General features: G+C 42.3%; 1 protein-coding gene across 1 annotated transcript; it reads left to right on the top strand.

Moving 5' to 3' along the window:
• The first annotated feature begins 764 nt into the window (after nucleotides 1–764).
• DNAJA2 (DnaJ heat shock protein family (Hsp40) member A2) lies at nucleotides 765–22,809 on the top strand. The gene is made up of 9 exons (XM_049786258.1): nucleotides 765–885; nucleotides 2,064–2,123; nucleotides 2,711–2,934; nucleotides 10,581–10,661; nucleotides 11,408–11,541; nucleotides 13,621–13,817; nucleotides 19,955–20,099; nucleotides 20,229–20,356; nucleotides 21,089–22,809. Exons 1-9 carry the CDS (start codon nucleotides 808–810, stop codon nucleotides 21,278–21,280), a joined length of 1,239 nt encoding a protein of 412 aa, XP_049642215.1. The 5' UTR covers nucleotides 765–807; the 3' UTR covers nucleotides 21,281–22,809.
• The last annotated feature ends 2,604 nt before the right edge of the window (nucleotides 22,810–25,413 follow it).

Genomic DNA, 25,413 nt, shown 5'->3' with positions numbered 1-25,413 from the left:
TGAGCTTGCAGAGTTGGATCTTCCACAAAGGCCTGGTGGTCTTTTTATGTATTTTCTCTTCCGTCCGGGTTGCCCAGGCCTGTTGCTTCTCTGTAAAGTCCCCATTTTATTTATTTACTTATTTATTTTTGGGTTTTGGTTCACAACGGCAGCGCTCAGTTAGGGGTTCCTCCTGGCTTTTGGCTCAGAAATCTCTCCTGGCAGACGTTGTTCCGGGATTCGAACCACCGTCCTTCTGCATGTATGCAAGGCAAACGCCCTATCTCCGTGCTATCTCTCCGGCCAGCTCCGCCTTCATTTCAAAAGCTTTCCTTGGTGCCTTCCTAAGGAGAGGGCCAGCACACACGTGCGTGCGCCCATCAGCGCAGTCCCCCTCCCCTCTCGTCCCCTCTCGTCCCCTCCCTCCGACACTCGGGGGTCGACGAGCCGAGCGGAGCCGAGCGGAGCCGAGCCGAGCGGAGCCGAGCGGAGTCGAGCCGAGCGGAGCCGAGCGGAGCCGAGCCGAGCCGAGCCGAGCCGAGCCGAGCCGAGCCGAACGGAGCCGAGCCGAGCCGAGCCGAGCCGAGCCGAGCCGAGCGCTCAGGGGGCGGGCCCCACGCAGCGAGCGCGTCACGGCCCGCCGTGCGTCGGGTCAAAGTTGAGCCCCGCCCCGACTTCCCCTTTGCTGTCCGTGCTCGGGCCTGCAGCGTCGCCGCCGCCGTCGCCGTCACCTCCTCCGTGGGCCGGCTCGTCCCGTCCCGCCGGCTTCCCCCCCGTCTTCCCCCCCGTCTTCCTGCCCGAGCGCACTCGAGTGCCTGGCCGGCCGCCATGGCGAACGTGGCCGACACGAAGCTGTACGACATTCTGGGCGTCCCCCCGGGCGCCAGCGAGAACGAGCTGAAGAAGGTACGGGCGGCGGAGCGCCCGGGCTGGGGCCGCGAGCGGGCGACGGGCTCCGGGGGCTGGGGCGGCGGCGGCGGGACCTGCCCCGATCGGCCTCGGCTGCTGACCTTGGGCCGGCGCCCCGCCTGCCTGCCTGCCCGGCCCAAGCGCTGCCCGCCTGCCGCCCGCCTGCCTGGCTCCGTCCCCGCGGCGCGAGGCCCCAGCGCGGCCTCCAGGCGGGTCCCCGTCACCCTGGAAAAACAGGTCGGACCGAGGCGCCCGGCCGGGCGGCCCCGAAGCCGGTTGCGAGGCCGAGGCCGAGGCCGAGGTCGAGGTCGGGGCCTGGCGCCGTGGCGGCCGCGCTCCGTTCCCCCGACCCGGTCGCCGCGGGCTTGTGTGTGGGAGGGAGCCGCGCCGTCGGCGGCCGTCGGGCTGCTGCTTCCCCCGCTGCCCGACACCTGAGCGAGCGCACGCGATGCCGAATAGACAGACACTGAGGCAGGCCTCGTTCGGGCCCCTGTGCTCTACCATGTTTCTGGCACGATTGGAGGATGCTTTTGGACTCCCGCTCTTGCAAGGCCTGCGAGGCATCCTTTGGCTCAGCCCTGCCATTTTTTTTTTTCAAGGGGTTTCGAGCATCCGCGTTGTTTGCAGGCGCAGGGAAAGGAGAAGGAGAAGGAGGAGAAGGCGCCTTGCCTGCGCGCTGAGGGACTCACTGACGGGCACGCTGGAAGGAGACGGGGACTTCCGGTTACCTTGCCGGAAGTGCTCGTGTGCCCGTGTTATATAATCCAGGGGCTGCTAGGAAGAAGAGGCTAGTCTTGCTGTGTGAGTCTCTCGGCCACCTACCTAAGTAGTGGGTGCGGCTAGCTGCACCCGAAAAGGTCACTCCGGTGACCTCGGGTCCTGATTTTCATCCAGGATCTAAAGATAAATCACTACCCAGGAGTATTTTTTATTTTTTTCTTCACCCACACTATCGCAATTAATGGGCCACCTCTTTTTTTTTTTTTTTTACCCCCCCCCCCCCATTATATCTGAGACAGTACTTTTGCAAGACTAGTTTGCTCTTCTGTGAAATTAGTGAACTGGAGATAGACCATGTCAGTCCGGACGAATAATGATCTTTTTTCATGCAGTCTTTAAACTGGTCTTTGTGCATAATCTCTTATTTTTCTTTTTATCTCATTTCTTTATTGAAGGCATACAGAAAGTTAGCCAAGGAATACCATCCTGATAAGAATCCAAATGCAGGAGACAAAGTAAGTTCCATCACTCACTCTTGAGGTTTTAATTTCAAACGTAAATTGCCTTTTTTTCCTCCCCTCTCTGTTATTAAACCACCATGATTTACAAAGTTGTTGGGTTTTAGATAACACTGTTCCAGCACCAATCATACCACCAGTGTCATCTTTCCTCCATCAGAGTTCCCAAGTTCCCTCCCATCCACTCACCCCTTACTCCTCAGATTGCCAGAAGCCTTGGTACATCATCTCTTGGAGCAAAGTCTTCATATTGAGTATTTGTTTAATGAGAGTACTAATATTTTGAGGGGTGGTAGTGGTTAAAAGACTAATTTATTGAGGGAGGAAGGTTGAGCCTACCCTGTGGTACTCGATAAATCAAGGCTCACTCCTGGCACTGTGCTCAGTGTTCATTCCTAGCAGTGCTCAGGGGACCCTATGGCGACTGCTGGGTTCAAGCACAGACAGAAACCTTACCCACTTTACTATCCAGCTCCGGACCAAAGTTTTTATTATGTGGCTTTAATTAGAATTAAGTGTATGTAGATTTCTATAGTCTTTACCTAGAAAGTCCAGTTGCTTTTCTTGTTGCTTTTTCATTACAGTTCAAAGAAATAAGCTTTGCATATGAAGTACTATCAAATCCTGAGAAAAGGGAGTTATATGACAGATATGGAGAACAAGGTCTTCGTGAAGGTAGTGGTGGAGGAGGTGGAATGGATGACATATTCTCTCACATTTTTGGTGGAGGATTATTTGGCTTCATGGGCAATCAGAGTAGAAGTCGAAATGGCAGAAGAAGAGGAGAAGACATGATGCATCCACTAAAGTAAGTTTCTTTTTTCTTATTCTTGGTGATGAGGATGGAAACCTCATGTATCCAAGGCAAGTCCTCTACTAGTAAGCTTCATCCCTGACCTCTTTTTAAAAATACCAAAGGGGCCAGAGTGGTGGTACTGAGCCGTAAGGTGTCTGTCTTGCCAGCTCTAGCCTATGAGGACCATGGTTCCCATCCCTGAGTGTCACCGGGTATGACCCAAAAAACCAAAAAACAAACAAAAAAACCCCCAAAACTTTTAAAGTAGCAATATATAGTAGAGAAAACAGTTGTATCAGAAAAAAATCATTTGATTTGCTATTCTTTTTTTTTTTTTTTTTTTCGGTTTTGTTTTGTTTTGTTTTTGGGTCATACCCACCCAGTGGCACTCGGGTTACTCCTGGCTCTGTGCTCAAGATTCTCCTGGCAGACTCTGGGGACCATATGGGATACCAGGATTTGAACCACCATTCCTCTTGGATTGGCTGTGTGCTCTCTCTCTGGCCCCATTGATTTGCTATTCTTATTGGGACTAAATTGAACTTGATATTCTGGATATTCATATGTTACATATCTTAAAATAAGACTTTACCAGTTAAGAAGATGGTTTTGTTATGTTATCTGAGACTATTCACTTTGGGGGAGGGGCTTGAGTCACATGGCTATGCTCAGGTGTTACTTCCTGGCTCTGCACTCTTGAGTCACTTCTGGCAGACTTGGGGTATCATATGAGATGCCGGGGATCAAACCTGGATCTGCTGCATACAAGGCAAATGCCGTAGCTAGTGTGTTGTCACTCCAGCCCTCATTATTTACATTTTTAATATGAACATTTGAGTAATTTTTCAGGGTTTCTTTTGTTTCTGGTTTTTTTGGGGGGGTTGGGACCACACTGGCTGCACTTGGGTTTCTCTTGGCTCTGCACTCGGAAATCACTTCTGGCAGGCTCAGGGGACCATATGGGATGCTGGGAATCAAACCTAATCTGTCCCAGGTCTGCCAGGTGCAGGGCAAATGCCTTATGGCTGCGCTATTGCTCTGGCCCAATCTTTTGTTTCTGTTTTTAAGCTCTCTGCTTTTGTGTTGTTTTAAGCTGTCTGGGTATTTTGTTTGCATGTTTCAGCTACTCATTACTTGATCCTCAGCAGTGAACTTTCCTAAATTGGTTTCCATGGAGGTTACTGGCTTCAAGCCTGACATTACCCTGCCAGCATATGAACAGTATCTGACCTTGATCTTAGACTGTAAACCCATGAGCTCTTTACAGTATGAAAGTAACTTTTATTTTGCAAAATTTGGGCAGTCTTTTATCTTGATGGTATTTTTATGACCCAACAATTTTACAGTCAAATGCCATATACTGATGATCAAATGTATATCTTAAATATATTACCTAATTTATACATTTAAGTAGATGAGAGGAATAAAAGCACTAATCTGACATATTTGGTTTTTTTTGTTTTGTTTTTTATAATCTGACATATTTGTGTGTGTGCTTGTACCTGCTTACGGTGCCAGGGATAGATTCCAGAGCTTCAGATATGCAAGCATGTGCTCTGCCACACCATTATCTCTAATCCCATCCCTGGTTCTTTTTTTTTTTCTCCCATCCCTGGTTCTTAAATCTTGTTCTTAAATTTGATATTTTCCTTTCAGAAATTAATTTTGTCTGAATTGTATTTCAAGGATAATGTAGATCGCTTTTTTTTTTTTTTTTTTTTTTTTTGGTTTTTGGTTTTTGGGTCACACTCTGGCAGTGCTCAGGGGTTACTCCTGGCTTTATGCTCAGAAATCGCTCCTGGCAGGCTTGGAGGACCATATGTGATGCTGGGATTTGAACCCTGTCCTTCTGTATGCAAGGCAAATGCCCTAACTCCATTCTATCTCTCCAGCCCCTACTTTATATTTTTATTTGATAAAGATGATCTGAGTAGGATCAAAGAATACAGTGGGTAAGGTGTTTGTCTTGCACTCAGTCAACCCAGGTTTGATCCCTGACATCCCATATGGTCCCACAAAGCTCGCCTGTTGTGATTTCTGAGCACAGAGCCTGGAGTAACTGCTGAGCACCATTGGTGTGACCAAATACCAAAAAAAAAAAAAAAAAGTAGAATTAAGAATGCCTGCTATGGGCCCAGAGAGATAGCACAGCTGCGTTTGCCTTGCAAGCAGCCGATCTAGGACCAAAGGTGGTTGGTTCGAATCCTGGTGTCCCATATGGTCCCCCCGTGCCTGCCAGGAGCTATTTCTGAGCAGACAGCCAGGAGTAACCCCTTAGCAGCGCTGGGTGTGGCCCAAAAACAAAAAAAAAAGAAGTAATTTACATTATCCTACTTAAAAAATGTTTATGCTTGGTGGGAGAGATAGCACACCTTTAGGGCGTTTGCCTTGCACTCTCGCAGCCTATTCGAATGGAAAGTGGTTTGAATTCCAGCATCCCATATGGTCCCTATGTCTACCAGGAGCTTAGAGCCAGGAGTAACACCTGAGCACCACCGGGGTGTGACCCAAAGACCCCCCCCCCAAAAAAAAAGTTTATGCTTATGTTGGTAAGGTAGCTTACTTGATCCCTAGGGTTTGAAACCTGGTGGCATCACATTGTTTGCCTAAGTACCACTGGCAGTTACCCCTGAGTATAGCCTCGTACATTGGGGGTGTTTGGGGCCTTGCGTGCCAGTGCTCAAGTCTCTGTACCCCGGGATCACTCCTGATGGTCTAGATGACTATGTGGGGTGTCAGGAATCAAAACCCATGTTTACCACATGCAAGGCAAAAAAAATTTTAAGACAGGGAAATAGCTTAAATAACTCATGCCTAGCACTTTTTTGGGAGGGGCGTGCCACAACCCGAGATACTTCTGGCTGGTTTTTACTTCTGGCTCTGCACTCAGGAATTATTCCTGGCAGTTCTCAAGAGTATATGTGATGCTGGAGATTGAATGAGGATTGGCCTGTACAAAACCAATCTGTCTGTACCCAAGACACCTGTTTTGTTTTAGTCTAGGCCTCACCCAGCAGTGCTTAGAGTCAAAGCCCTGCCTCTGTGCCTAGGGATTGATCCTGGGTCAATTGTGTTTAAGGCAAGCACTTTCTTTTCTGCTGTATTATCTTTCAACCTCTTGCCTAGCAGTTTTTGATGAGTAAAATCCTCTGCACTAACACCAAAGCTGCTGCTTCTCCTGCCCAAGAAGGTGTGTGTATCTCAGTGATATTTCAGTATCGCCAGGGAAGCCCCTAAAACCTTTTATTCATAGTATATAGTAAATACAGTTTGTTGTTGTCTTAACTCTGCTTTAGTTTTCCTGGTGACTAACATTTGAGTAACATTCCATTCTGGTATATTTAATCACCATTTTGTTAGATATCGCCAGTTCATTTTTCTGTTCTACCTAATGCTTCTTTTATACAAATTTGCATCTCTTGGCAGAGTCCCAATATATTGAGGCTGATAATACAAAATTAAATTGATTTGAGAATTGAGAGTTTATTTATTTTAGTTTTTACATCCAGCTATGTTCAGGGCTTATTCCAAGCTGTGCACTTAGAAATTTCTCCTGGTGGGGCCGGGTGGTGGCGCTCGAGGTAAGGTGCCTGCCTTACCTGCGCTAGCCTAGGAGACGGACCGCGGTTCGATCCCCCGGCGTCCCATATGGTCCCCCAAGCCAGGAGCGACTTCTGAGCGCATAGCCAGGAGTAACCCCTGAGCGTCACCGGGTGTGGCCCAAAAAACCAAAAAAAAAAAAAAAAAAAAAAAAGAAATTTCTCCTGGTGGTACTCAAAGGACCATATGGGATGCTGGGGATTGAACCAGATCCGCTAAATGTAAGGCATTCACCCATCCACCATACTATCTTTCTGATCCCAAATTGAGGCAGTTTGGCTCAAGTGCATAGAGTGCCAGATCTTTTCCACATTTGTTGAAAGATTTCATGTTGTCCACGTTTGTGGAACTGAAAATTTCTGGGCCTTCTGGTGATTTTGCATACTGATTCCAATTAAGTGTGTAAAGGGTTATAAAAGCATGTTTTTGGGCCAGAGTGATAGTACAGTGGGTAGAGCTCTTGCCTTGCATGCAGCTGGCCTGCCTGGTTCTATCCCCAGCATTTCATATCATCCTCAGTACCACTAGGAGTATCCCAGGTGCATAACTAGGCAGAATCCTTGAGCATTGCCAGGTATAGCCCCAAAACAGAAACAAATACCACAACCAAGAAAACCATGTTATTGGCTTCACACAAGTGAGGTCTTGGGTTCAATCTCTTGACATCACCAGAAAAAGGTACAATCAAATTTATTACATTGTAGATGTCTGTTATTTAAAATATATTGGCAGTATTTTGTCTGTGTTTATTTTTTGTTTGTTTGTTTGTTTTGGGTTTTGGACCATAGTCCACTGTGTTCACCCCTCAGGCTAGGAGGAACCATCTGGGTACCAAGGATTGAGCCTGAGTAGACAATCCCTACTAGTTGTTTTATTGCTCAGTTACCTTTTGTCTGTATGGGGTTTATTTGGGGGTGGGCACATCTGGCAGCCCTCAGGAGTTACTCCTGGCTCTGCGCTCAGAAATTGCTCCTGGCAGGCTCAGGAGACCATATGGGATGCTGAGAATTGAACCTGAATCCGCCTCCCTCCTGGCTCTTGGCCTCCTGCAAGGCAAACGCCCTACCACTATGCTATCTCTCTGGCCCCTTGTCTGTGTTTTCTTTTTTGTTTTTGTTTTTGTTTTTTTGTTTGATGCTCAGAAATTGCCCCTGGCTTGGGGGGGAGCATATGGGATTCCGAGGTCGCAAGGTTCTTCCTTGGCTAGCACTTGCAAGGCAGACACCTTACCTCTAGCACCACCTCGCCAGCCCCTTGTCTGTGTTTTCAACATTTTTGTTTGTTTTTGTTGTTCTGGGCTATACCCCGTGACACTCAAGGGTTATTACTGGCTATGTGCTCAGAAATTGCTCCTGACTTGGGGGGACCATATGGGACGCTGGGCATCGAACCCGAGGCCCATCCTGGATCAGTTGTGTGCAAGGCAAATGCCCTACTGCTGCGCTGTTGCTCCAGCCCCACCATTAATTTTCTTGAGATGAATAGTCTAGCCCTCAAATTCCAAGATAAAGCAAGTGGATTTAACAGATTTGTTTTTGGAGCACGCCTGGCAGTATTGGGTACCCATACCCATTGATTCTAGGGTGCCCTTAAGTGTATATGGATTGGCCTCAGGTAAGGCAAGCTCCCTACATGCTGTACTATCTCTTCAATCTCCCTATTTTGGGGGGGTTCATACCCGGAAGTGCTCAAGGGTTAGTTACTCCTGGCTCTGCTCAGAAATCGCTCCTGGCAGGCTCGGGGGACCCTATGGGATGCCAGGATTTGAACCACTGTCCTTCTGCATGCAAAGCAAACGCCCTACTTCCATGTTATCTCTCCGGCCCCTAGTCTCCCTATTTATATATATATGTATATTATATATATATTTGTTTTATATATATGTATATTTGTTTTATATATATGTGTGTGTGTATATATATATATATATATATATATATAAATTATTTCTTTTATTGTTTGGGATCCACACCTGGCAGTACTCAGGGGTTACTCTTTGCTCTGAACTCAGAAATCATTCCTGGCAGACATGGGGGATCATATGGGATGCTGGGGATTAAACCCAGGTTGCCTGTAGTACAAGGTAACTGTGCCCATCCCACTGTACTCTGGTCCGTCTGATTTATACTTTTAAATAGTCTTTTTAATTGACCATACCATTTTTTTTTTTGTTTTTGGCTTACCAACTTTGAAAATTTGTTTAAAGTCATTCAAAAACACAGTATTCAAAAAATTAGACCCAATTTTTTTTTTCTTTTTTGGTTTTGGGGTCACACCCGGTAGCGCTCAGGTTTCTCCTGGCTATAGGCTCAGAAATCGCTCCTGGCAGGCTCGGAGGACCATATGGGATGCCGGGATTCGAACCAATGACCTTCTACATAAAAGGCAAACGTCTTACCTCCTTCATGCTATCTCTTCGGCCCCAGACCTAAATTTTTGTTTTGTTTTGGGTCACACCTGGCAGCGCTCAGGGGTTACTACTGGCTCTACGCTCAGAAATTGCTCCTGGCAGGCTCAGAGGACCATATGGGATGCCGGGATTTGAACCACTGTCCTTCTGCACGCAACACTTTACCTCCATGCTATTTCTCCTGCCCCAGACCTAAAATTTTAATGATGATAATTTTGCCTCTTTTTGAGGATTAGATAAAAGTGGAAGGATTAGATTAGTATTACATTATGTTGAAGATTTCTGCCTGAGGATAAAAAAAGATTTGAATATCTGAGCTCATGCAGTTAACATCTTTTATTTTATTTTATTTTATTTTATTGGGTAGGTGCCATATAAAGCATTGCAATGGTGGTGGTGTGTGGGGGGTTTCTGCGTAATAGAGGTCATGTAGTCTAACACTTGCTAACTCTCACTAGCCTTTTTTAGTTTATCGTATATCAAAAATGAAGTATAGCAAAATCTTGGCCTGATTCAGAAGGCTTTGATTTTAAGCACTATGTATATGCCCATAACGGTATTGTTTTTCTAATTAAGAGCTATTCTCTAAGACTTGAGGTGGTGCTAGAGGTAAGGTGTCTGCCTTGCAAACGAAGGACCGAAGGACCGTGGTTCGATCTCCCGACGTCCCATATGGTCCCCCCAAGTCAGGGCAATTTCTGAGCATAGCCAGGAGTAACCCCTGAGCATCAAACGGGTGTGGCCCGAAAAACCAAAAAAAAAAAAAAAAAAAAAGGACTTAAGTTGGAGTGAAATTAGAGAGAGACACACAGAATAGTCTCACTCATCTATGGGTTTTAAGGAAAATTAAAGACATTGAAGTAATTCCCAGAAATGAGGGCTGGAAGGACCGGCTCAAGATATGAAGCTCACCACAAAGAGTGGTGAGTACAATAACTGTGCTGAGAACTTTCATAACGATGTCAGTGAGTGAGGGATGTAGAAAGCCTGTCCTCCTAGACAGGCTGGGTGCAGGTGGGAAGGGAAGAGATAGGCGCATTGGTGATGGGAAGGTTGCTTGGGTGAATGGGGGTGTTCTTATGACTGAAACCCAACTACAATTATGTTTGTAATCATGGTGTTTAAATAAATTATATAAAAAAAAAGACTTAAGTTGATTTGGGGCCATAGCAGTTATACAGCAGGAGGGCAATTGCCTTGCACATGGTATGCTCAGGTTTGATCCCCAACATCCCCTGTGGTCCTTTGAGCCCACCAGGAGTGCAGAGCCAGGAATCACTCCTAAGCATCAGTAGGTGTGACCCCAAGATGAAAATCTAAAGTTGATTTTTAAATATATTTTTTAATTGTGTTAAAATGCTGTAGTGTACAGGCCGGCGTGGTGGCACTAGAGGTAATGTGTCTGCCTTACCAGTGCTAGCCTAGGACGGACCACGGTTCGATCCCCTGGCATGTCCCATATGATCCCCCAAGCCAGGAGCGACTTCTGAGCGCATAGCCAGGAGTAACCCCTGAGCATTACCGGGTGTGGCCCAAAAACCAAAAAAAAAAAAAAAATGCTGTAGTGTAAGTTGCTATATCTAATGATTTTTATCTTGTTTAAGAGAAGTTGGCAAATTTGATTGAACCTTACTCTTTTTATCTCCAGAGTATCTTTAGAAGATCTGTATAATGGCAAGACAACCAAACTACAACTTAGCAAGAATGTACTCTGTAGTGCATGCAATGGGTAAGTGTGTATTCTAATTTTATGTAATTAATTTGTTTTATGTAGTATATTACATATACATTGTATAGTCTTTATCAGATAAAACTTGACTTTAGAATTTTAAAACTACTCAAGATAGGGGCCGAGGCAGTGGCACAAGTGGTAAAGTGTCTGCCTTACCTGTGCTAGCCTAGTTAGACAGCGGTTCGATTCCCCAGCATCCCATGTGGTCCCCAAGCCAAGAGTGATTTCTGAGCGCATAGCCAGAGTAACCCCGAGCATCATCGAGTGTGGCCCCCCAAATAAAAACCTACTCAGTACAGATGGGAGGGAGGGGTTGAGTCACATCCGGTGGAGCGTGGGTTAGCCTAGCTCTGCCTTCAGAAATTACTCTTGGCAGGCTTGGGATCGAAGCTGGGTCAGCCGATTGCAAGACAAACACTACTCCCTGTGCTCTGGCTCTGACTCCAAGTTTTTTTTGTTTGTTTGTTTGTTTTTTTTTTGTTTAATTTAAGTTATGATTTACAGAGTTATTCATAGTTGTGTTCAGGACCAATCCCATCACCAGTGTCAACTTTCCTCCACCAATGTTTCCAGAGTATCTCCCATGCCTCCACCTTCCACCCCAGCCTGCTACCAAAGCAGGCCTGTCTTTATTTTAGTTGTTAAAGTTATTGGGATTGATAATAAAGGTGAAAGACATAATTTACTTTTTTTTTGGTACTGTCCATGGAAAATAATTTAATTTATGTTTTTGCTTGCTTTAGACAAGGTGGAAAATCTGGAGCTGTGCAAAAATGTAGTGCTTGTCGCGGTCGAGGTGTACGCATCATGATCAGGCAGCTGGCTCCAGGAATGGTACAACAGATGCAATCCGTGTGTTCTGACTGTAATGGAGAAGGTATACATGCCAGTAATTCTTTGTTTCATTTTGTTTGTTTTTGGTGCTCAGAGCTTATTACTTACTGTACTCAGGGATCACTCCTTGCTTTTGTCCAACCTTGTTTCAATTCCTGGCATGTGATTCCTGAGCATAGAGCCAGAAGTAAGCCCTGAGTGCCATTAGGCCACCAAAATAATTGAAAACTTTATTGCCAGAGATAATATTATTGTTTTCTGATTATACAGTATTTGAAAACAGGTGTGTACAATGTAACCTGTCTGCCTGAGTTTGCAAGACGTTTTTCTGGAGAAGTTCTATCTAATAAGCTTTTTTGTTGTGGTAGAAAAGTTTCATATATGTATGCTTTTCTGGTAGTCACAAAGCCATCTATGACTACTAGTTATTAAATAAATTGAGGCCTTTTGAAATAATCCCCTTTTATTTCTCATTTGTATTCATTTTCTATTGGTATTTTCCCCTCCCTTTGGGAGGGGCTTGAATTTGGATTTTAATAAATTGAAGACAGGAGAGCTTAGCTGGGGCTGTCATCTAGTCTTGCGGTTCTGTTTTTTGGAGTTACTGGCTTGTGGGTGAACAGATTGCAGCGTAAATTTTCTTGCCTATTTTCTCAATAATCTGTGTGGATTACTTAGTGCAGAGAATTGTTAACAAACCATCTTCTCCTGTATTCCCTGGATAGGGGTTATAGGATATATATATCCCTTTCCCTTTTGGGAACTTTGGGATAACCAAAACTCAACCCAACTCCCAAAGAACGTCTCATTACAACTGATTACTTGAAATATGGTTAATATGACAGAGAAGCAAGGTTTAGATATTTAGTAGCTATTACATTGGACAGCAGTTTCAAATATCCTAAAGCTGCTTATCCTCCATCCTAAAGAGTCTCATTGCTTTTTTACCTTATGTTATTGACAAATGACACTATCTAGAATCGAAAGGTGAACTTAATTTTTTTTCCCATTACTTAATTACTTGGAGAAATTGGTGTCTTTGCACAGCATATTTGGCCAAAGTAGTGATCTTGAAATTGTCCCTGGAGTCCATTATGTATGTCATCTAAGCATAAAGTATGCTGAAACTCAATTTTTAGAAATCAGTACTATTTTTTTTAGTTTATGCTTTATACAATTTTACATATACTGGGGAGAGGGGGTTGGGTCATACCCAGCAGTGCTCAAGAAGTACTCCTGGCTCTGCGCTCAGAAATCGCTCCTGGCATGGGATGCCGAGAATTGAACCAGGATCTGTACTAGGTTGGCTGTGTGCAAGGCAAACGCCCTGCTGTTGTGCTATCACTTCGACCTCTTTATATATACTTTATTATATATATATCACTTATCAATGTTTTGAGGACTATATAGGAGTATTTAGAATATGTAGAAACTTGATGTCCTAAATATGGTTTGCAGGTGTTTAGTGCTACCTGAAATTCAGCCTTTTCAGTTGGTTTTGGAGGTTATCAGTGTTTCATACCTAGAGAGGGTTATGGGTTTATGAAATGAAGTCCTATATCAATTATACCATGTATTAATTACAAAGACACTTTGATTGGGACTAGGGGTTGCAATCCCATGCAGTGTTCAGGAACCCAGGGACCACTTCTTGCTTACTCAGCCTAGTCCTGTGGGATCAATGATTTTTTTGCTCAAACCAGTGATAAGCTCAGTCAGGCTCATGGTATTCAGTCGTGTTACCACTAAGCAACACCTTTCAGATGAGGATGAGAAATGGATGGAGCTTGAATCTAGTTATTTAAACTATCTCTCAGGTCCAAGGATATGTATTTGAATTGTTTCTTTTCATCCTTAAATTTTTATGAGACTAAAAAATTAGGCAAATACTAGCATCTTACTTGTTTTATTTCCTTGGTCATTAGGCCTTGTTTTAATTTTAGGAAGTAGAGTTCAGGTAATCAGAATAATGGTTTAAACAAACTTTGGATAGCAGTTTTTTAAAGCATAAAATTTTATTTAATAATGCCATGATCTAGCACCCCTACTATTTATGGTTGTCACACACACATACACGCGTTTTCTTTTTCTCACTAGAAATTTAACTTACTTCTATTTTCAGGAGAGGTAATTAATGAAAAAGACCGCTGTAAAAAATGTGAAGGGAAGAAGGTGATTAAAGAAGTCAAGATTCTTGAAGTTCACGTAGACAAAGGGATGAAACATGGACAGAGAATTACATTTATTGGGGAGGCAGACCAGGCCCCAGGAATGGAACCAGGAGACATTGTTCTTTTGCTTCAGGAAAAGGAGCATGAGGTAATTTCCTTTTTGTTTGTTTTATTTTTGTTTAGAAATGGGTTGTGCATTATACAGGTTTTATCTGTTTGGGCTCCTTGGAGCAGCACAACACAGAAGTGTTTTAAGTGGTCAGACTGAGTTTGTAAGATCTGGATTGTTTAGTAAACCAGCAAGACAGGTATAGTCAGCAGCACTGTAGAAGGCATCAGTTTGGGTTCCATCTGGGCCACTTTACTAGCAGTGTATATCTGATGCCTTTTGTTTAATGGATCTGATCTAAAGCATCCTACTTTTCACTATGAAACTCTTGATTGGTAGTGAATAGGAGAGAGGGCTTCAGTCTTCCTAATGTTGTGTTTATTTGTTCTATGTACTAGGTATCCTAGTGAACTCTCTTGAAAGATTTTGCAGGTTTGTTAAAATTTATTTTAATATATATCTTTACATAGCAAAAATGAACCAGTATAATGCTTTTCTAGTGCAGTGTTCTTTAGTATTTTTATATGGAGTTGAGGACCAGTGATTGAAAACCACATGTCGGGCCCGGAGAGATAGCACAGTGGTGTTTGCCTTGCAAGCAGCCGATCCAGGACCAAAGGTGGTTGGTTCGAATCCCGGTGTCCCATATGGTCCCCCGTGCCTGCCAGGAGCTATTTCTGAGCAGACAGCCAGGAGTAACCCCTGAGCACCGCCGGGTGTGGCCCCCCCCCAAAAAAAGAAAAAAGAAAAAGTAAACCACATGTCTAATGTACGTATAAAAATTTTTTTTTTTAATTTTGCTTTTGGACCATACAATGCTCTGTTAAGGCGTTACTTCTGCCTGCCTCTGCACTCAGGAATCAATCCTGGTGGGCTCATGGGACATAGGATGCCAGGTTGGACACATGCAAGACAAGCTCCCTACCCACTGCCCCCTAATGTATGTAAATTTGAATATACCACTTTACTTTTTTGGTAGTATTGTGAATTTTACTCAATACCTCATACATGTAGGGCATGCATTTATGTTAGAGCTGTGAAATATCTATAGTGATCACCCAAGTTATTGAATATAGAAGCATTATGAAGTTTTCAATTCATATTTGTTCACATTTACTGAGAATTCCCTCTAAAAGTTTTTACTATTCTTTCTCTGCTTGTAAACTAGGTGTGGCAGATGTGAGAAAGGGAGTGCCAAAACAAAGTCCAGAGAACTAGAGTCACAAGTTAGTCCATTCCATTTTCTCTGTCTGAATCAGATGGGACTTTAAGACACCCATATAAAAGAATATAAGCTGTTTGGAATAATTTTGTTTCTGAATTTTTAGAGCTTATTCTTTTGGTTTGTTTATGGGTCACACCTGGCAGTGCTCAGCAGTTACTCCTGGCTGTTCACTCAGGAATCACTCCTGGCAGGCTTGAGGGACCATATGAGATGTCAGGGACCAAACCCTGGTAATCACATGGAAGGCAAATAGCCTACCTGCTGTAATATTGCTCCGGTCCTTCCAGCTGTTTTTAATCTTTATTTAATTTTTGGTGGCCAGGCCCAGCAGTGCTCAGTGGTTGCTCCTGGCTCTGTATGCATTAATTACTCCTGAGAGCTCAGGGAACTAAATGGGATGCTAGAGATCAAAACTGGATCAGCTACATGCAAGGCAAGTTTCCTACCGGCTGTATTATCATTCTTGCTTACCCCATCTTTAAGCATAAGGCAAATAAAATCAAGGCTAGTACACAATTTCTAGGGTAAGTTATTCTATCAGAACTGAGTTTTCAAACTGAACATTTGAACTCTGCTCTAAGACTTAAGCAAGCTACATTTTTGCTTTTGTTTTTCACATATACTAAGGAAATTTGAATAGAGAGTGCAGTTTAGTACCTTGAAAGTAAAACCATATTTAAATAAACATTCTGAAAATTTTTTTGTTGTGGGGGGGCCACACCCAGCAGGGTTTACTCCTGACTGTGTGCTCGGGATTTATTCCTGGTGGTGCTTGGGACCATATGGGATACTGGGGATAGATAGAGCCTGGGTCAGCTGCATGCAAGATAAATGTCCTACCCACTATGTTATCGCTCCAGCCCTAGATTTCATTTTTAAGATATAGGTTATTAAGTGTGCATCCCATATTATTAATTGTTTCTTCATTATACTTGGTTCTGCTTACGGAAAACAAGAATATTCTTCCCAGGGTCAGAGGAATAATGCAGTGGATAGGGCACTTGCTGTGCACTAAGCCAACCCAGGTTTGATCCCAAGCATCCCATGTGGTCCCAAGAGCAGTGCCAGGAGTGATTCCTAAATGCTGAGCCAGGAGTATACCCTGAGTGTCACTGGATCAAACCCCAAAATGAAACAAAAGAATGGTTTTTCCTTACAAGTAATAGGGACATAGTGAATAAACTGCCTTACATTGTAGGATTGTGGGTAGAAGTGACTTAAGATGATTGGCAGCTGACACGCCCAACAGACAGCAGGTGTAACTGGTTCTGTAAAGTAGAAAATAAGGAGGTGAGAGGGAACAAAGACAGTTGAGGAACATGTGTGTGTTGGTGATGGCAGTGGCGGTAGTGGTGGATAGTGTATAATAGCAAGATGTATTAATAGTAAAGCATTAATAACAATATTTGGGGCTGGTGAGTCATTTGCCTTGCACACAGCTGATCCAGGATAGACCTGGATTCGATTCCCGGCATCCTATATGATCCCCTGAGCCTGCCAGGAGCTACTTCTGAACAGTCAGGAGTGTGGTTGGGTGTGGTCCCCAAACCAAAACAAACAAAAAAAAAAAAACCCAATTAACAATATTTTAAATTAACAGTGCCTAAGTTAAAAATTTAAATCAGGAGCCAGAAAGGAAAAGAGAGATAGTTCAATGGGTAAGGTGCTTGCTTTGCAGGCAGCTGACCTGAGTTTGATTTTCCCCAGCACCCTATTTCTCAGCACACCTGAGACTGCCAGAAGTAAGCCTTGAGTACAACTGGTTGTATCTCAAGAAAAAAGTGATAGTACAAGGTTTAAGGCTCTTGACTTTGCATGTTAACTGCTCTGGTTAAGTCTCTAGCACCACAAATAGTCCCCCGAGCACTGTCAGGAGTAAGTCTTATGCACTACCGAATGTAGCCCTAAAAGTAAGGTAGAGAGTGAAGGTTATAATAGAAATTCATCAACAAAATTAAAAGAGGGGAGTGGAGCCATACGACAACAGAGGGTATTTGCCTTGCATGTGGCCAGCCTGAGTTAGATCCCTGACATCCCATACAGTCCTTCTAGAAGTGATTTCTGAGTGCAGGGCTAGGAGTAACCCCTGAATGCCTCCGGGTATGAGTTTCCCATCCCCCCAAAACATTTCATCTAGTAAGAGGTCAAAGGTTGTTTGGTCTTGTTTTATTCCAAGTTTTTGTTTAATCTTTCAGTATATGTGGGGATGCTTATGATACTGTAGTACATTAGTAAAGCTGAGAACCACAGTATCTGATGTTATTAGTCCCTCTATAAATTTAAGTCTTCATATCTACTTTTTTTTTTCCCTTCCCTTTGGTTTTTGGGTCACACCCGGCAGCACTCAGGGGTTACTCCTGGCTCTAGGCTCAGAAATCGCTCCGGCAGGCTTGGGGGACCATATAGGATGCTGGGATTCAAACCACCACCTTCTGCGTGCAAGGCAAATGCCCTACCTCCATGCTATCTCTCCAGGCCTCCATATCTACTTTTTTTTAAGAATTATAACGGGACCAGAAAGTTTGCTCAATGAATTGAGCACATGCTTTGCATGCAGGAATCACACGGTTCAATTCTTGACAGTGCATGCTCCCTCATAAACTGATCTTATAAGACCACGAGCACAGAGTCAGGGGTAGACCTGAGCTGCTTGGATGTAGACTCAAATACAAAATAGAAATAAATTACCTAAAGAAAATTACTATTCTTGTTTGTAAATCACATAAAAACTACCTACTCTAATTCCCTACCAAAGTTTTTTTTTTCTGTAGATAAATTAATTTGGCCTACTAGTCCCTCACTGCCAAAAATAACCTTCATACCATTTTTTTTTTTTTTGTGGGGGGAGGTTGTTTGTTTGTTTGTTTGTTTGAACCCTGCTGTTTCTGGCTCTGCATTCAGGAATTACTCTTGGCTGTGCTGGAGGGGGGGAGGGGTGGATGAGACCATAAGGGATCCTGGAAATGGAACCCAGTTGGCTGTATGAAAAACAAGCAGACCCCAGGTTGAGCTGTTTTTGTTTTTGTTTTTGAGTCACACCCGGCAGCGCTCAGGGGTTAGTCTTAGCTCTAAGCTCAGAAATCACTCCTGGCAGGCTTGGGGGACCATATGGGATTCTGGGATTCAAAATGCCCTACCTCCATGCTATCTCTCTGGTCCCTCCAGGTTGAGCTATTTTATCCAAGAATTTGGTATCTTTTACTTCTGTTATAACTTTAATTGAAGGAACATTGGTTCGTGTTACAATGCAAGATCTTCAGAAACACTGTCATTTTACAATTTGAAGTAGTAGGAAGTATTGCATTAAGCTTATTGTGTTTAATTATTTCATCTATTATGAAGAACACTTGAGTAAACTCATATCACACATTTCAATGATAACGTTCAGTGGACCCAAGTTTGTGTGTTCCTAACTGGTTTTCTGGTGCTGCTGAGGGTGCTGGTCCAGGACTATTAAGATAATGGTTTAGGGAAAGAAGGTATCTTTCAAATTTCTATTTCTAAATGAATCAGCCTGGAATTTTCTTTGTGGAGGGGGCTGTCAAGGATGTCAAGCAATGCTCTTGGGTTATTCGTGGCTCTGCGCTCAGGAATCACTGAGATGCTGGGGATGGAACCCAGGTAGGTCATGTATAAGGCAAATTCATTAACAGCTATACTCTCTAGCCCAAGGATTTTCCTGATCTTCACCAGGATTATTCTTTAGAAATGAATTTTGTATTGGAAAACAATATATAGGTGACTTCACTGCTATTTTATTTAATTTTGCTGTGTTTTTATTTGAGTGAGGACATGTTTAGGTGGTTATCAGGGGATACTTAGTGGTCAGGAGTTCACCTATACTTTTGACAGTTAATAGGACTTAAACCTGGCAGTGTTCAGAAACACATTCTATGACTCTATGCCATGAGTTGAGCAGCGTTTGACCTTATACCTACGCACTTTTTTTGTTTGTTTGTTTTTGGGTCACACTCGGCGGTGCTTGAAATTGGTCCTGGCAGGTACGGAGGACAATATGGGATGCCAGGATTCGAACTACCTTTGGTTCTGGGTCATTGGCCTGCAAGGCAAACGGCCCACCACTGTGCTATCTCTCTGGCCCCAACCTATGCACTTTGAGAGCTCAGAAACATTCTCTTTGAATTACCTTTGCATTACCTAGACTAATAACTGTAACCTACTTACACATACAGAAACCAGCCACTGATCTAGTCCAAAGGATTATGCCGTAATGTGTAGCATTTACTTTTGATTTGTATCCATCTTGAGCAGGCTTTGAATCTTGTTAATATAAATTTGGGGCATTGTATTGAACTCCTTTGACTTTCTTGGCTGAGTACTTTTTTTTGGAGCGGGGGTTTGGTTTTTGGGCCAGGGGTTACTCCTGGCTATGTGCTCAGAAATCACTCCTGCCTTGGGGGGGTGGGGGGGGACGGACCATATAGGATGTTGGGGATTGAACCAAGGTCCGACCACATGCAAGGCAAACGTCATGCCACTGCGCTATCACTCTGGCCCTTGACTGAATACTTTTGACTTAGACTTTTTATCTTGAACTTGAATCTAAACTGTCTAGGGAGCACTACATGATGAACCTATTCCATATCATATTTTTGGGCCTAGTACATATACCATTTTTCTCAGGGAAGTCAGGAAATGGGGCCTATTACAGAATGTCTGGTTCTATTTTCAGATTATTTGGTGTGCCTTGTAACTTTCATTTTCCCATTACGATAAACTGATCATTTTTAGCATGTTACTTGAGAATTGCTGGTTTTCCTTGTTTATAAATTTAGGGAATATGGTAGGGTGATTTTTTTTTTTTAACTTTCTCAGTAAATGGTAGAACTGAGGTTTTCAATTGATTAAAGGAATATAGCCCAACAGTATAAAATCATGATTCAAAAACAACAAAAATATCAAACGCATTTCCTTTTGTCCTTGTTTGTAGGTGTTCCAGAGAGATGGGAATGACTTGCACATGACATACAAGATAGGACTTGTTGAAGCACTGTGTGGATTTCAATTCACATTTAAGCACCTTGATGGACGTCAAATTGTGGTAAAATACCCCCCTGGCAAAGTGATTGAACCAGGTAAATCTTAATTTTGTTTGGCCCAGGGTTCTGTATGTTTTTTATTGTTGTTTTGTTTTTAACAATTTGTAGTTTTTTTGTACATTGGTTCAAGTTTTTCATTTATTTTTTTAAATACTAAAATAATAGGATGTGTTCGTGTAGTACGAGCTGAAGGAATGCCACAGTATCGTAATCCCTTTGAAAAAGGTGATCTTTACATAAAATTCGATGTACAATTTCCTGAAAACAACTGGATCAATCCAGATAAACTTTCTGTAAGTATTCTTTAAATTTAAGCATTAATAGATAATAATTAAGCATTAATAGATAATAATTTAGTGATTATATGATTAAGAAACTTAGTGTCAGGTCTTGATTTTTTGGTGTAAACATATTATATTTATGAAGCCAAATGAGAATGAGTAGTTAAACCGATCACATGTAAAGTGGTGGTGGGAAGACTGGAGCTCTCTGGAAATCACACCCTTCACTAAAGGGAGCAAGCCCCAGCATAACATCTGCTGGTTTCTGCTGGGGGGATTTTTCAAGTGTCTTAATGCTCACAACTAGTTCAGTTTTTTTTGGGGGGGGGGTGTTTTTTTGTTATTTGATGTTGTTGTTTTTAATTTCTAAATAATAGATAGATACACTTCTCCTCCCCCATGGCAGCTGCAGATTTGATGGGTTATCTATTTTTTGTTTCTGACTTGGTGCAAAAATGAGTGCATTTTTACTTACACCTTAGATCAGGGGTCCTCAAACTTTTTAAACAGGGGGCCAGTTCACTGTCCTTCAGACTGTTGGAGGGCCAGATTATAGTAAAAACAAGTTATGAACAAATTTCTATGCATACTGCATATATCTTATTTAGAAGTGAAGAAACAAAATGGGAATAAATACAATATGTGGCCTGCGGGCCGTAGTTTGAAGACCCCTGCTTTAGATTATATCAGAAGGGAATTTGATGATGTCTTAGAAGTAATCTTATTTTATTTGTTTTAATGAAGGAATTAGAAGATCTTCTGCCATCTAGACCAGAAGTTCTAAACATAATTGGAGAAACAGAAGAGGTAGAGCTTCAGGAATTTGATAGCACTAGGGGCTCAGGAGGTGGTCAGAGGCGTGAAGCCTATAACGATAGCTCTGATGAAGAAAGCAGCAGCCATCATGGACCAGGAGTGCAATGTGCCCATCAGTAAACTGCAAATTGCACAGGTGGATTTTCTTTCCACTTTTGCCTGATTCGTTTTCAGCGACCCAGCTGGAGTGTCTGGTCAATTCACTTGAACTGATGGACATCTGTTGGGCTATGTGTAACTTTTAAAATTGGTATAGTATCTACAGAGTGTATAATTTAAACTAACCACAAAGCTTTACCATCTTCATTTTGACTATTTTGTAGCAGAATTAAAAGCACTTGAAAGGAAACAAGACTCCCTTTCACACATGGGTTATAAGTTGCAGTCCTGGTATCTGTGTTGATTTTTATCAGTTTTGTGTAGATTTTGTTTCATATTTTAAATTCAAATCCCACACTGTAAAGTTTGTGTACAACTCGTCCTGAAGCTTTGTGTTTGGCTGCACCTGCATAAGCTGCTACAAATAGAATAAAGAATTTCATAACCTGTATCTATCATTTAGATGCATGGAAAATGGGCTTTGCACACAATGGGTTTGGATCTGACTGGGAACAATGGAATAAATAACATTAGCTGTGGTTGTAAGTTTTGGGACTCTTTCTCCCCCTTTTTTAAACCATCTTGTGAAAGGTTTCTGAAACTTGATAATAAAAGGCAGTTGGTGTAAATTATTCTTTGTGTCACATTTTTAGAAGGAAGAACATTTTGAGCTGTAAAGTATACCCTTAAACTGGATAATGTATCCTTAGCACTGGTTCTTTTAAACAACCTCCTGAACCAATTGATTGGCCTGAAGTTTATGCCTATTTTATAGTTTTAAAAGGCAAAAGAAAGTTTTAATATGTTGATAGAAACATGCTTTTATTGGCTTCAATTGATGCTTTATAGAGTCATGGACAACTGAGTTGATAACTCATGATTTTCAGCATTGGAGCCAGAAGAACCTAACCTCTATCTTCCCCATCACAGCCGTTTTAAAAATAAATAACAGCAAATCAATATTAGAACCATGTCTGCATAGAAACAGTTAAAATGCTTTGTTTTTGTTAAATGTTAAATTAAAGGTGTGCTGTCTTCGTTTAACTGAATATTTGAAATGGGGGAGTATTAGTTACATTTTATAGAAAAGTATCTCTTAGGCTGGTATGAAAAAAATCAGGTAAAACTACTATGAAAAAGTTACGTGTTGTTCTGATTAATATCTTCATTCCCGTAGTAAATATTTTTAGAACACACTTTTAAGGAAAAGAGATCTCAGTTGGACATTTTACATTTGTAAAAGAAATGGAAACTGAAAAAGATATTAAATGTTTTATGCCAGCCCTGAAACCCAAATATATTTGTAATTTATTTTAGGTTGACTAGAACCTGAAAAAAAAATCTGGCATTAATCAAGGTCTGAGATTTAAATTATTGCCCTATCCACTCTACCTCCATTGTAAAAATTTACAACCAGCCTGGGCAAGATTCAACAGCATAGTAGTTTTGTATCCAAGGTTACTTCCCCACAACCACTTTAAGTGTTTCAGAAATGCAGTGGCAATATAAAGTTTGTAGCCTTTCCAATAAAGGTTTATAAAACACCAGAATTGTTCAGTGTAGTCCTTTCAATTCTTTAATCATGGTTTGTTTAATTATACCATGTGTGTGGGGCCAGAACGATAGCAAGTAGAGCATTGCCTTGCACAGGATCAAATTGGGTTCCATGTTCCATCCCATGTGGCCTCCAGAACCTACCAGGAATAACAACCCCAGTGTAACACCTGGTGTGACCCTAAAACTAAAAAAATACAGTCATGTGAAAGTTGAATAATACTTAGTTATGACTTGTTCCATTATGCAGTCTGCTTGTTCTACTTTGTAGAACACCTGCCTAGTAAATAAATATACCTGCACAGGTAATTTTTATAATTATTGAAATATTAAAATGCTGTCATGGCTATACTTTTAAATAGGTTAAATATCTTCAGTATAATAGTTTTGGATTCACTGATTCCAGAATATTTTCATCACTCCAGAAAAAAATCTCAAAGCTAACATACTGCTTTTCATTAATATCTTCCAGTTCTATTGGTATCATGAGTTTTTATGAATTTACTTTTTAAACTTAGTTTTATCTAATATACTAGGCTGGAGAAGTCACATGTTTGGCATGCAGGGGTCCCGGTTTTGATCACCAGTACCATAAAGTCCCTGACTATTGCCAGATGTATGGTCTAAGAGGGAAAAAATTTAAATGTAATCTTAACTGATATTATTTGATATGTTTATTGTATTTAAGGTTTGTCTTGCTAAGCAGTATCTAGCATGTAGTTTTCCCAAGGTATGTAAGATAGCTGGCAGTGTTTTAGGGACCAAGTGTGACTGGGCCAAGTACAATGGCTCCAGTGATCACTGAGTACTGCCCATAAGACCCTAAAATAAATTTAAGATGCATTTAATAACATCAACTGGCAAAGTGCAAGTAAGTGGCAAAGAAATACAAAATATTTTAAATTTCAACCCTATAACAAATTCATAATTGTGAGCTATTGAGGGCTTAAGCGTTGTGAGAGACTTTAAAAAGTAACTCTTTCACACCTTAATTCTAGTGAATTTAGGAGTTACAGGATAGGAACCAGATGCAAAAGCAAAATAGTTATTAATCGGTATTTTTTAATTTCAAATACTAGAACATACTGCTACTCTTAGAAACCCTGTAAAACTGTGTTTCTGACAGTCCAACTTGCATGTATGAATGTTGTTTCAGTGAAATATTGAGAAACCCCCACTAGCTGCAATTCTTCTAGTATAAATGTAAAGCAATATTAAAGATCTTTCTTTGGGGGGGGGCGTGTCACACCCAGCAGCACTTGGGTTACTCCTGGCTCTACACTCAGAAGTCACTCCTGGCAAGCTTGGGGGACCACATGGGATGCTGGGATTTGAACCACCGTACTCTGCATGCAAGGCAAATGCCTTACCTCCATTCTATCTCTCTGGCCCCAATATTAAAGATCTTAAGCTAGATAGAGGTAGTGCAGTTAGGGCACTTCCCTTGCATGTGCTGTCCTGGATTCGATCCCCAATGAGTGCTGCTGAGTGTAGCCTAAAAGCAAATGTTCAAGTCATATCCATTTGGAAACTTACCAGCTATTAACTACAGTGCTAGGATTTTTAATTTTTGGTTTGGGGCCACACAGACCAGCAGATTCATTACTCTGTTAATATCGATGACCACTTTTAGGGCTGCTCGTGATGCCCAGGTTTGAACCAGGTTCTTCTGTACACAAAACATGTTCTTGACCTTTGTGGAGGGGGAAGCAGAAGACAGGAAAAGTAAGGTTTGGGACATGCAGTTATAGTCAAACACCTCTCAGAGATCATTTCATATATGTGCTGGGGGTCAAACCCAAATAGGCTGTTTGTGATCTAGTCTTTGTTTTTGGGCCAAACCCAGTGGTGCTCAGGGGTTACTCCTGGCTGTCTGCTCAGAAATAGCTCCTGGCAGGCTCGGGGGACCATATGGGATGGCAGGATTCGAACCAATCACCTTAGGTCCTGGGTCGGCTGCTTGCAAGGCAAATGCTGCTGTGCTATCTCTTCGGCCCCGATCTAGTCTTTTTTTAATAGAAACCATTGTGATTTACAAAGTCCTTCAGAGTTGGATTTCAGACTACAGTGAGTGAATCAGGGCCAGCCCCACCACCAGTGTCTACCTCCACCAATGTTTCCAGAATGCATCCCATACCACCGCCCCCTATCCCCAGCCTGCCTTAACAGGTCCATTTTAAGTTTAGATTATTAGAGTTAGGGTCTCTTGATAACATAGTTGACTTTGGCTTGGATATTTAGTTCTGTCTTTTTTTTTTTAAGCATTACCAATGCATCTGAGATCACTTTCATATTTGTGTTTCTCCTCCACTCAGTTCTTTTCTTTCTCATCGCTGTACTATTTCTCCAAGGGTGTTTGAAATGATGGGTCTCATGATTTCATTGTTGACTCTGGCTTGGGTATTTAGTTCTGTCCTTCCTTACCACCACCAATGTGCCTGAGACCTATTTTTACCTTTAGTTTTATAAACTCTGTTTCTAGGGTTATTTGTTTGTTTGGTTTTTCTTTGGTTTTGGGGCCACACCCGGTGATGCTCAGACGATTATGCGCTCAGAAATCGCTCCTGGCTCCAACCCAGGTCTGTCTTGGATCAGCCGCG

This window comes from Suncus etruscus, chromosome 14 (assembly GCF_024139225.1).
Source record: "Suncus etruscus isolate mSunEtr1 chromosome 14, mSunEtr1.pri.cur, whole genome shotgun sequence".
Taxonomy (NCBI): Eukaryota; Metazoa; Chordata; class Mammalia; order Eulipotyphla; family Soricidae; genus Suncus; species Suncus etruscus.
Note: the sequence above shows the minus strand (reverse complement) of the source record. Positions and strands in the feature narration are given on the sequence as shown.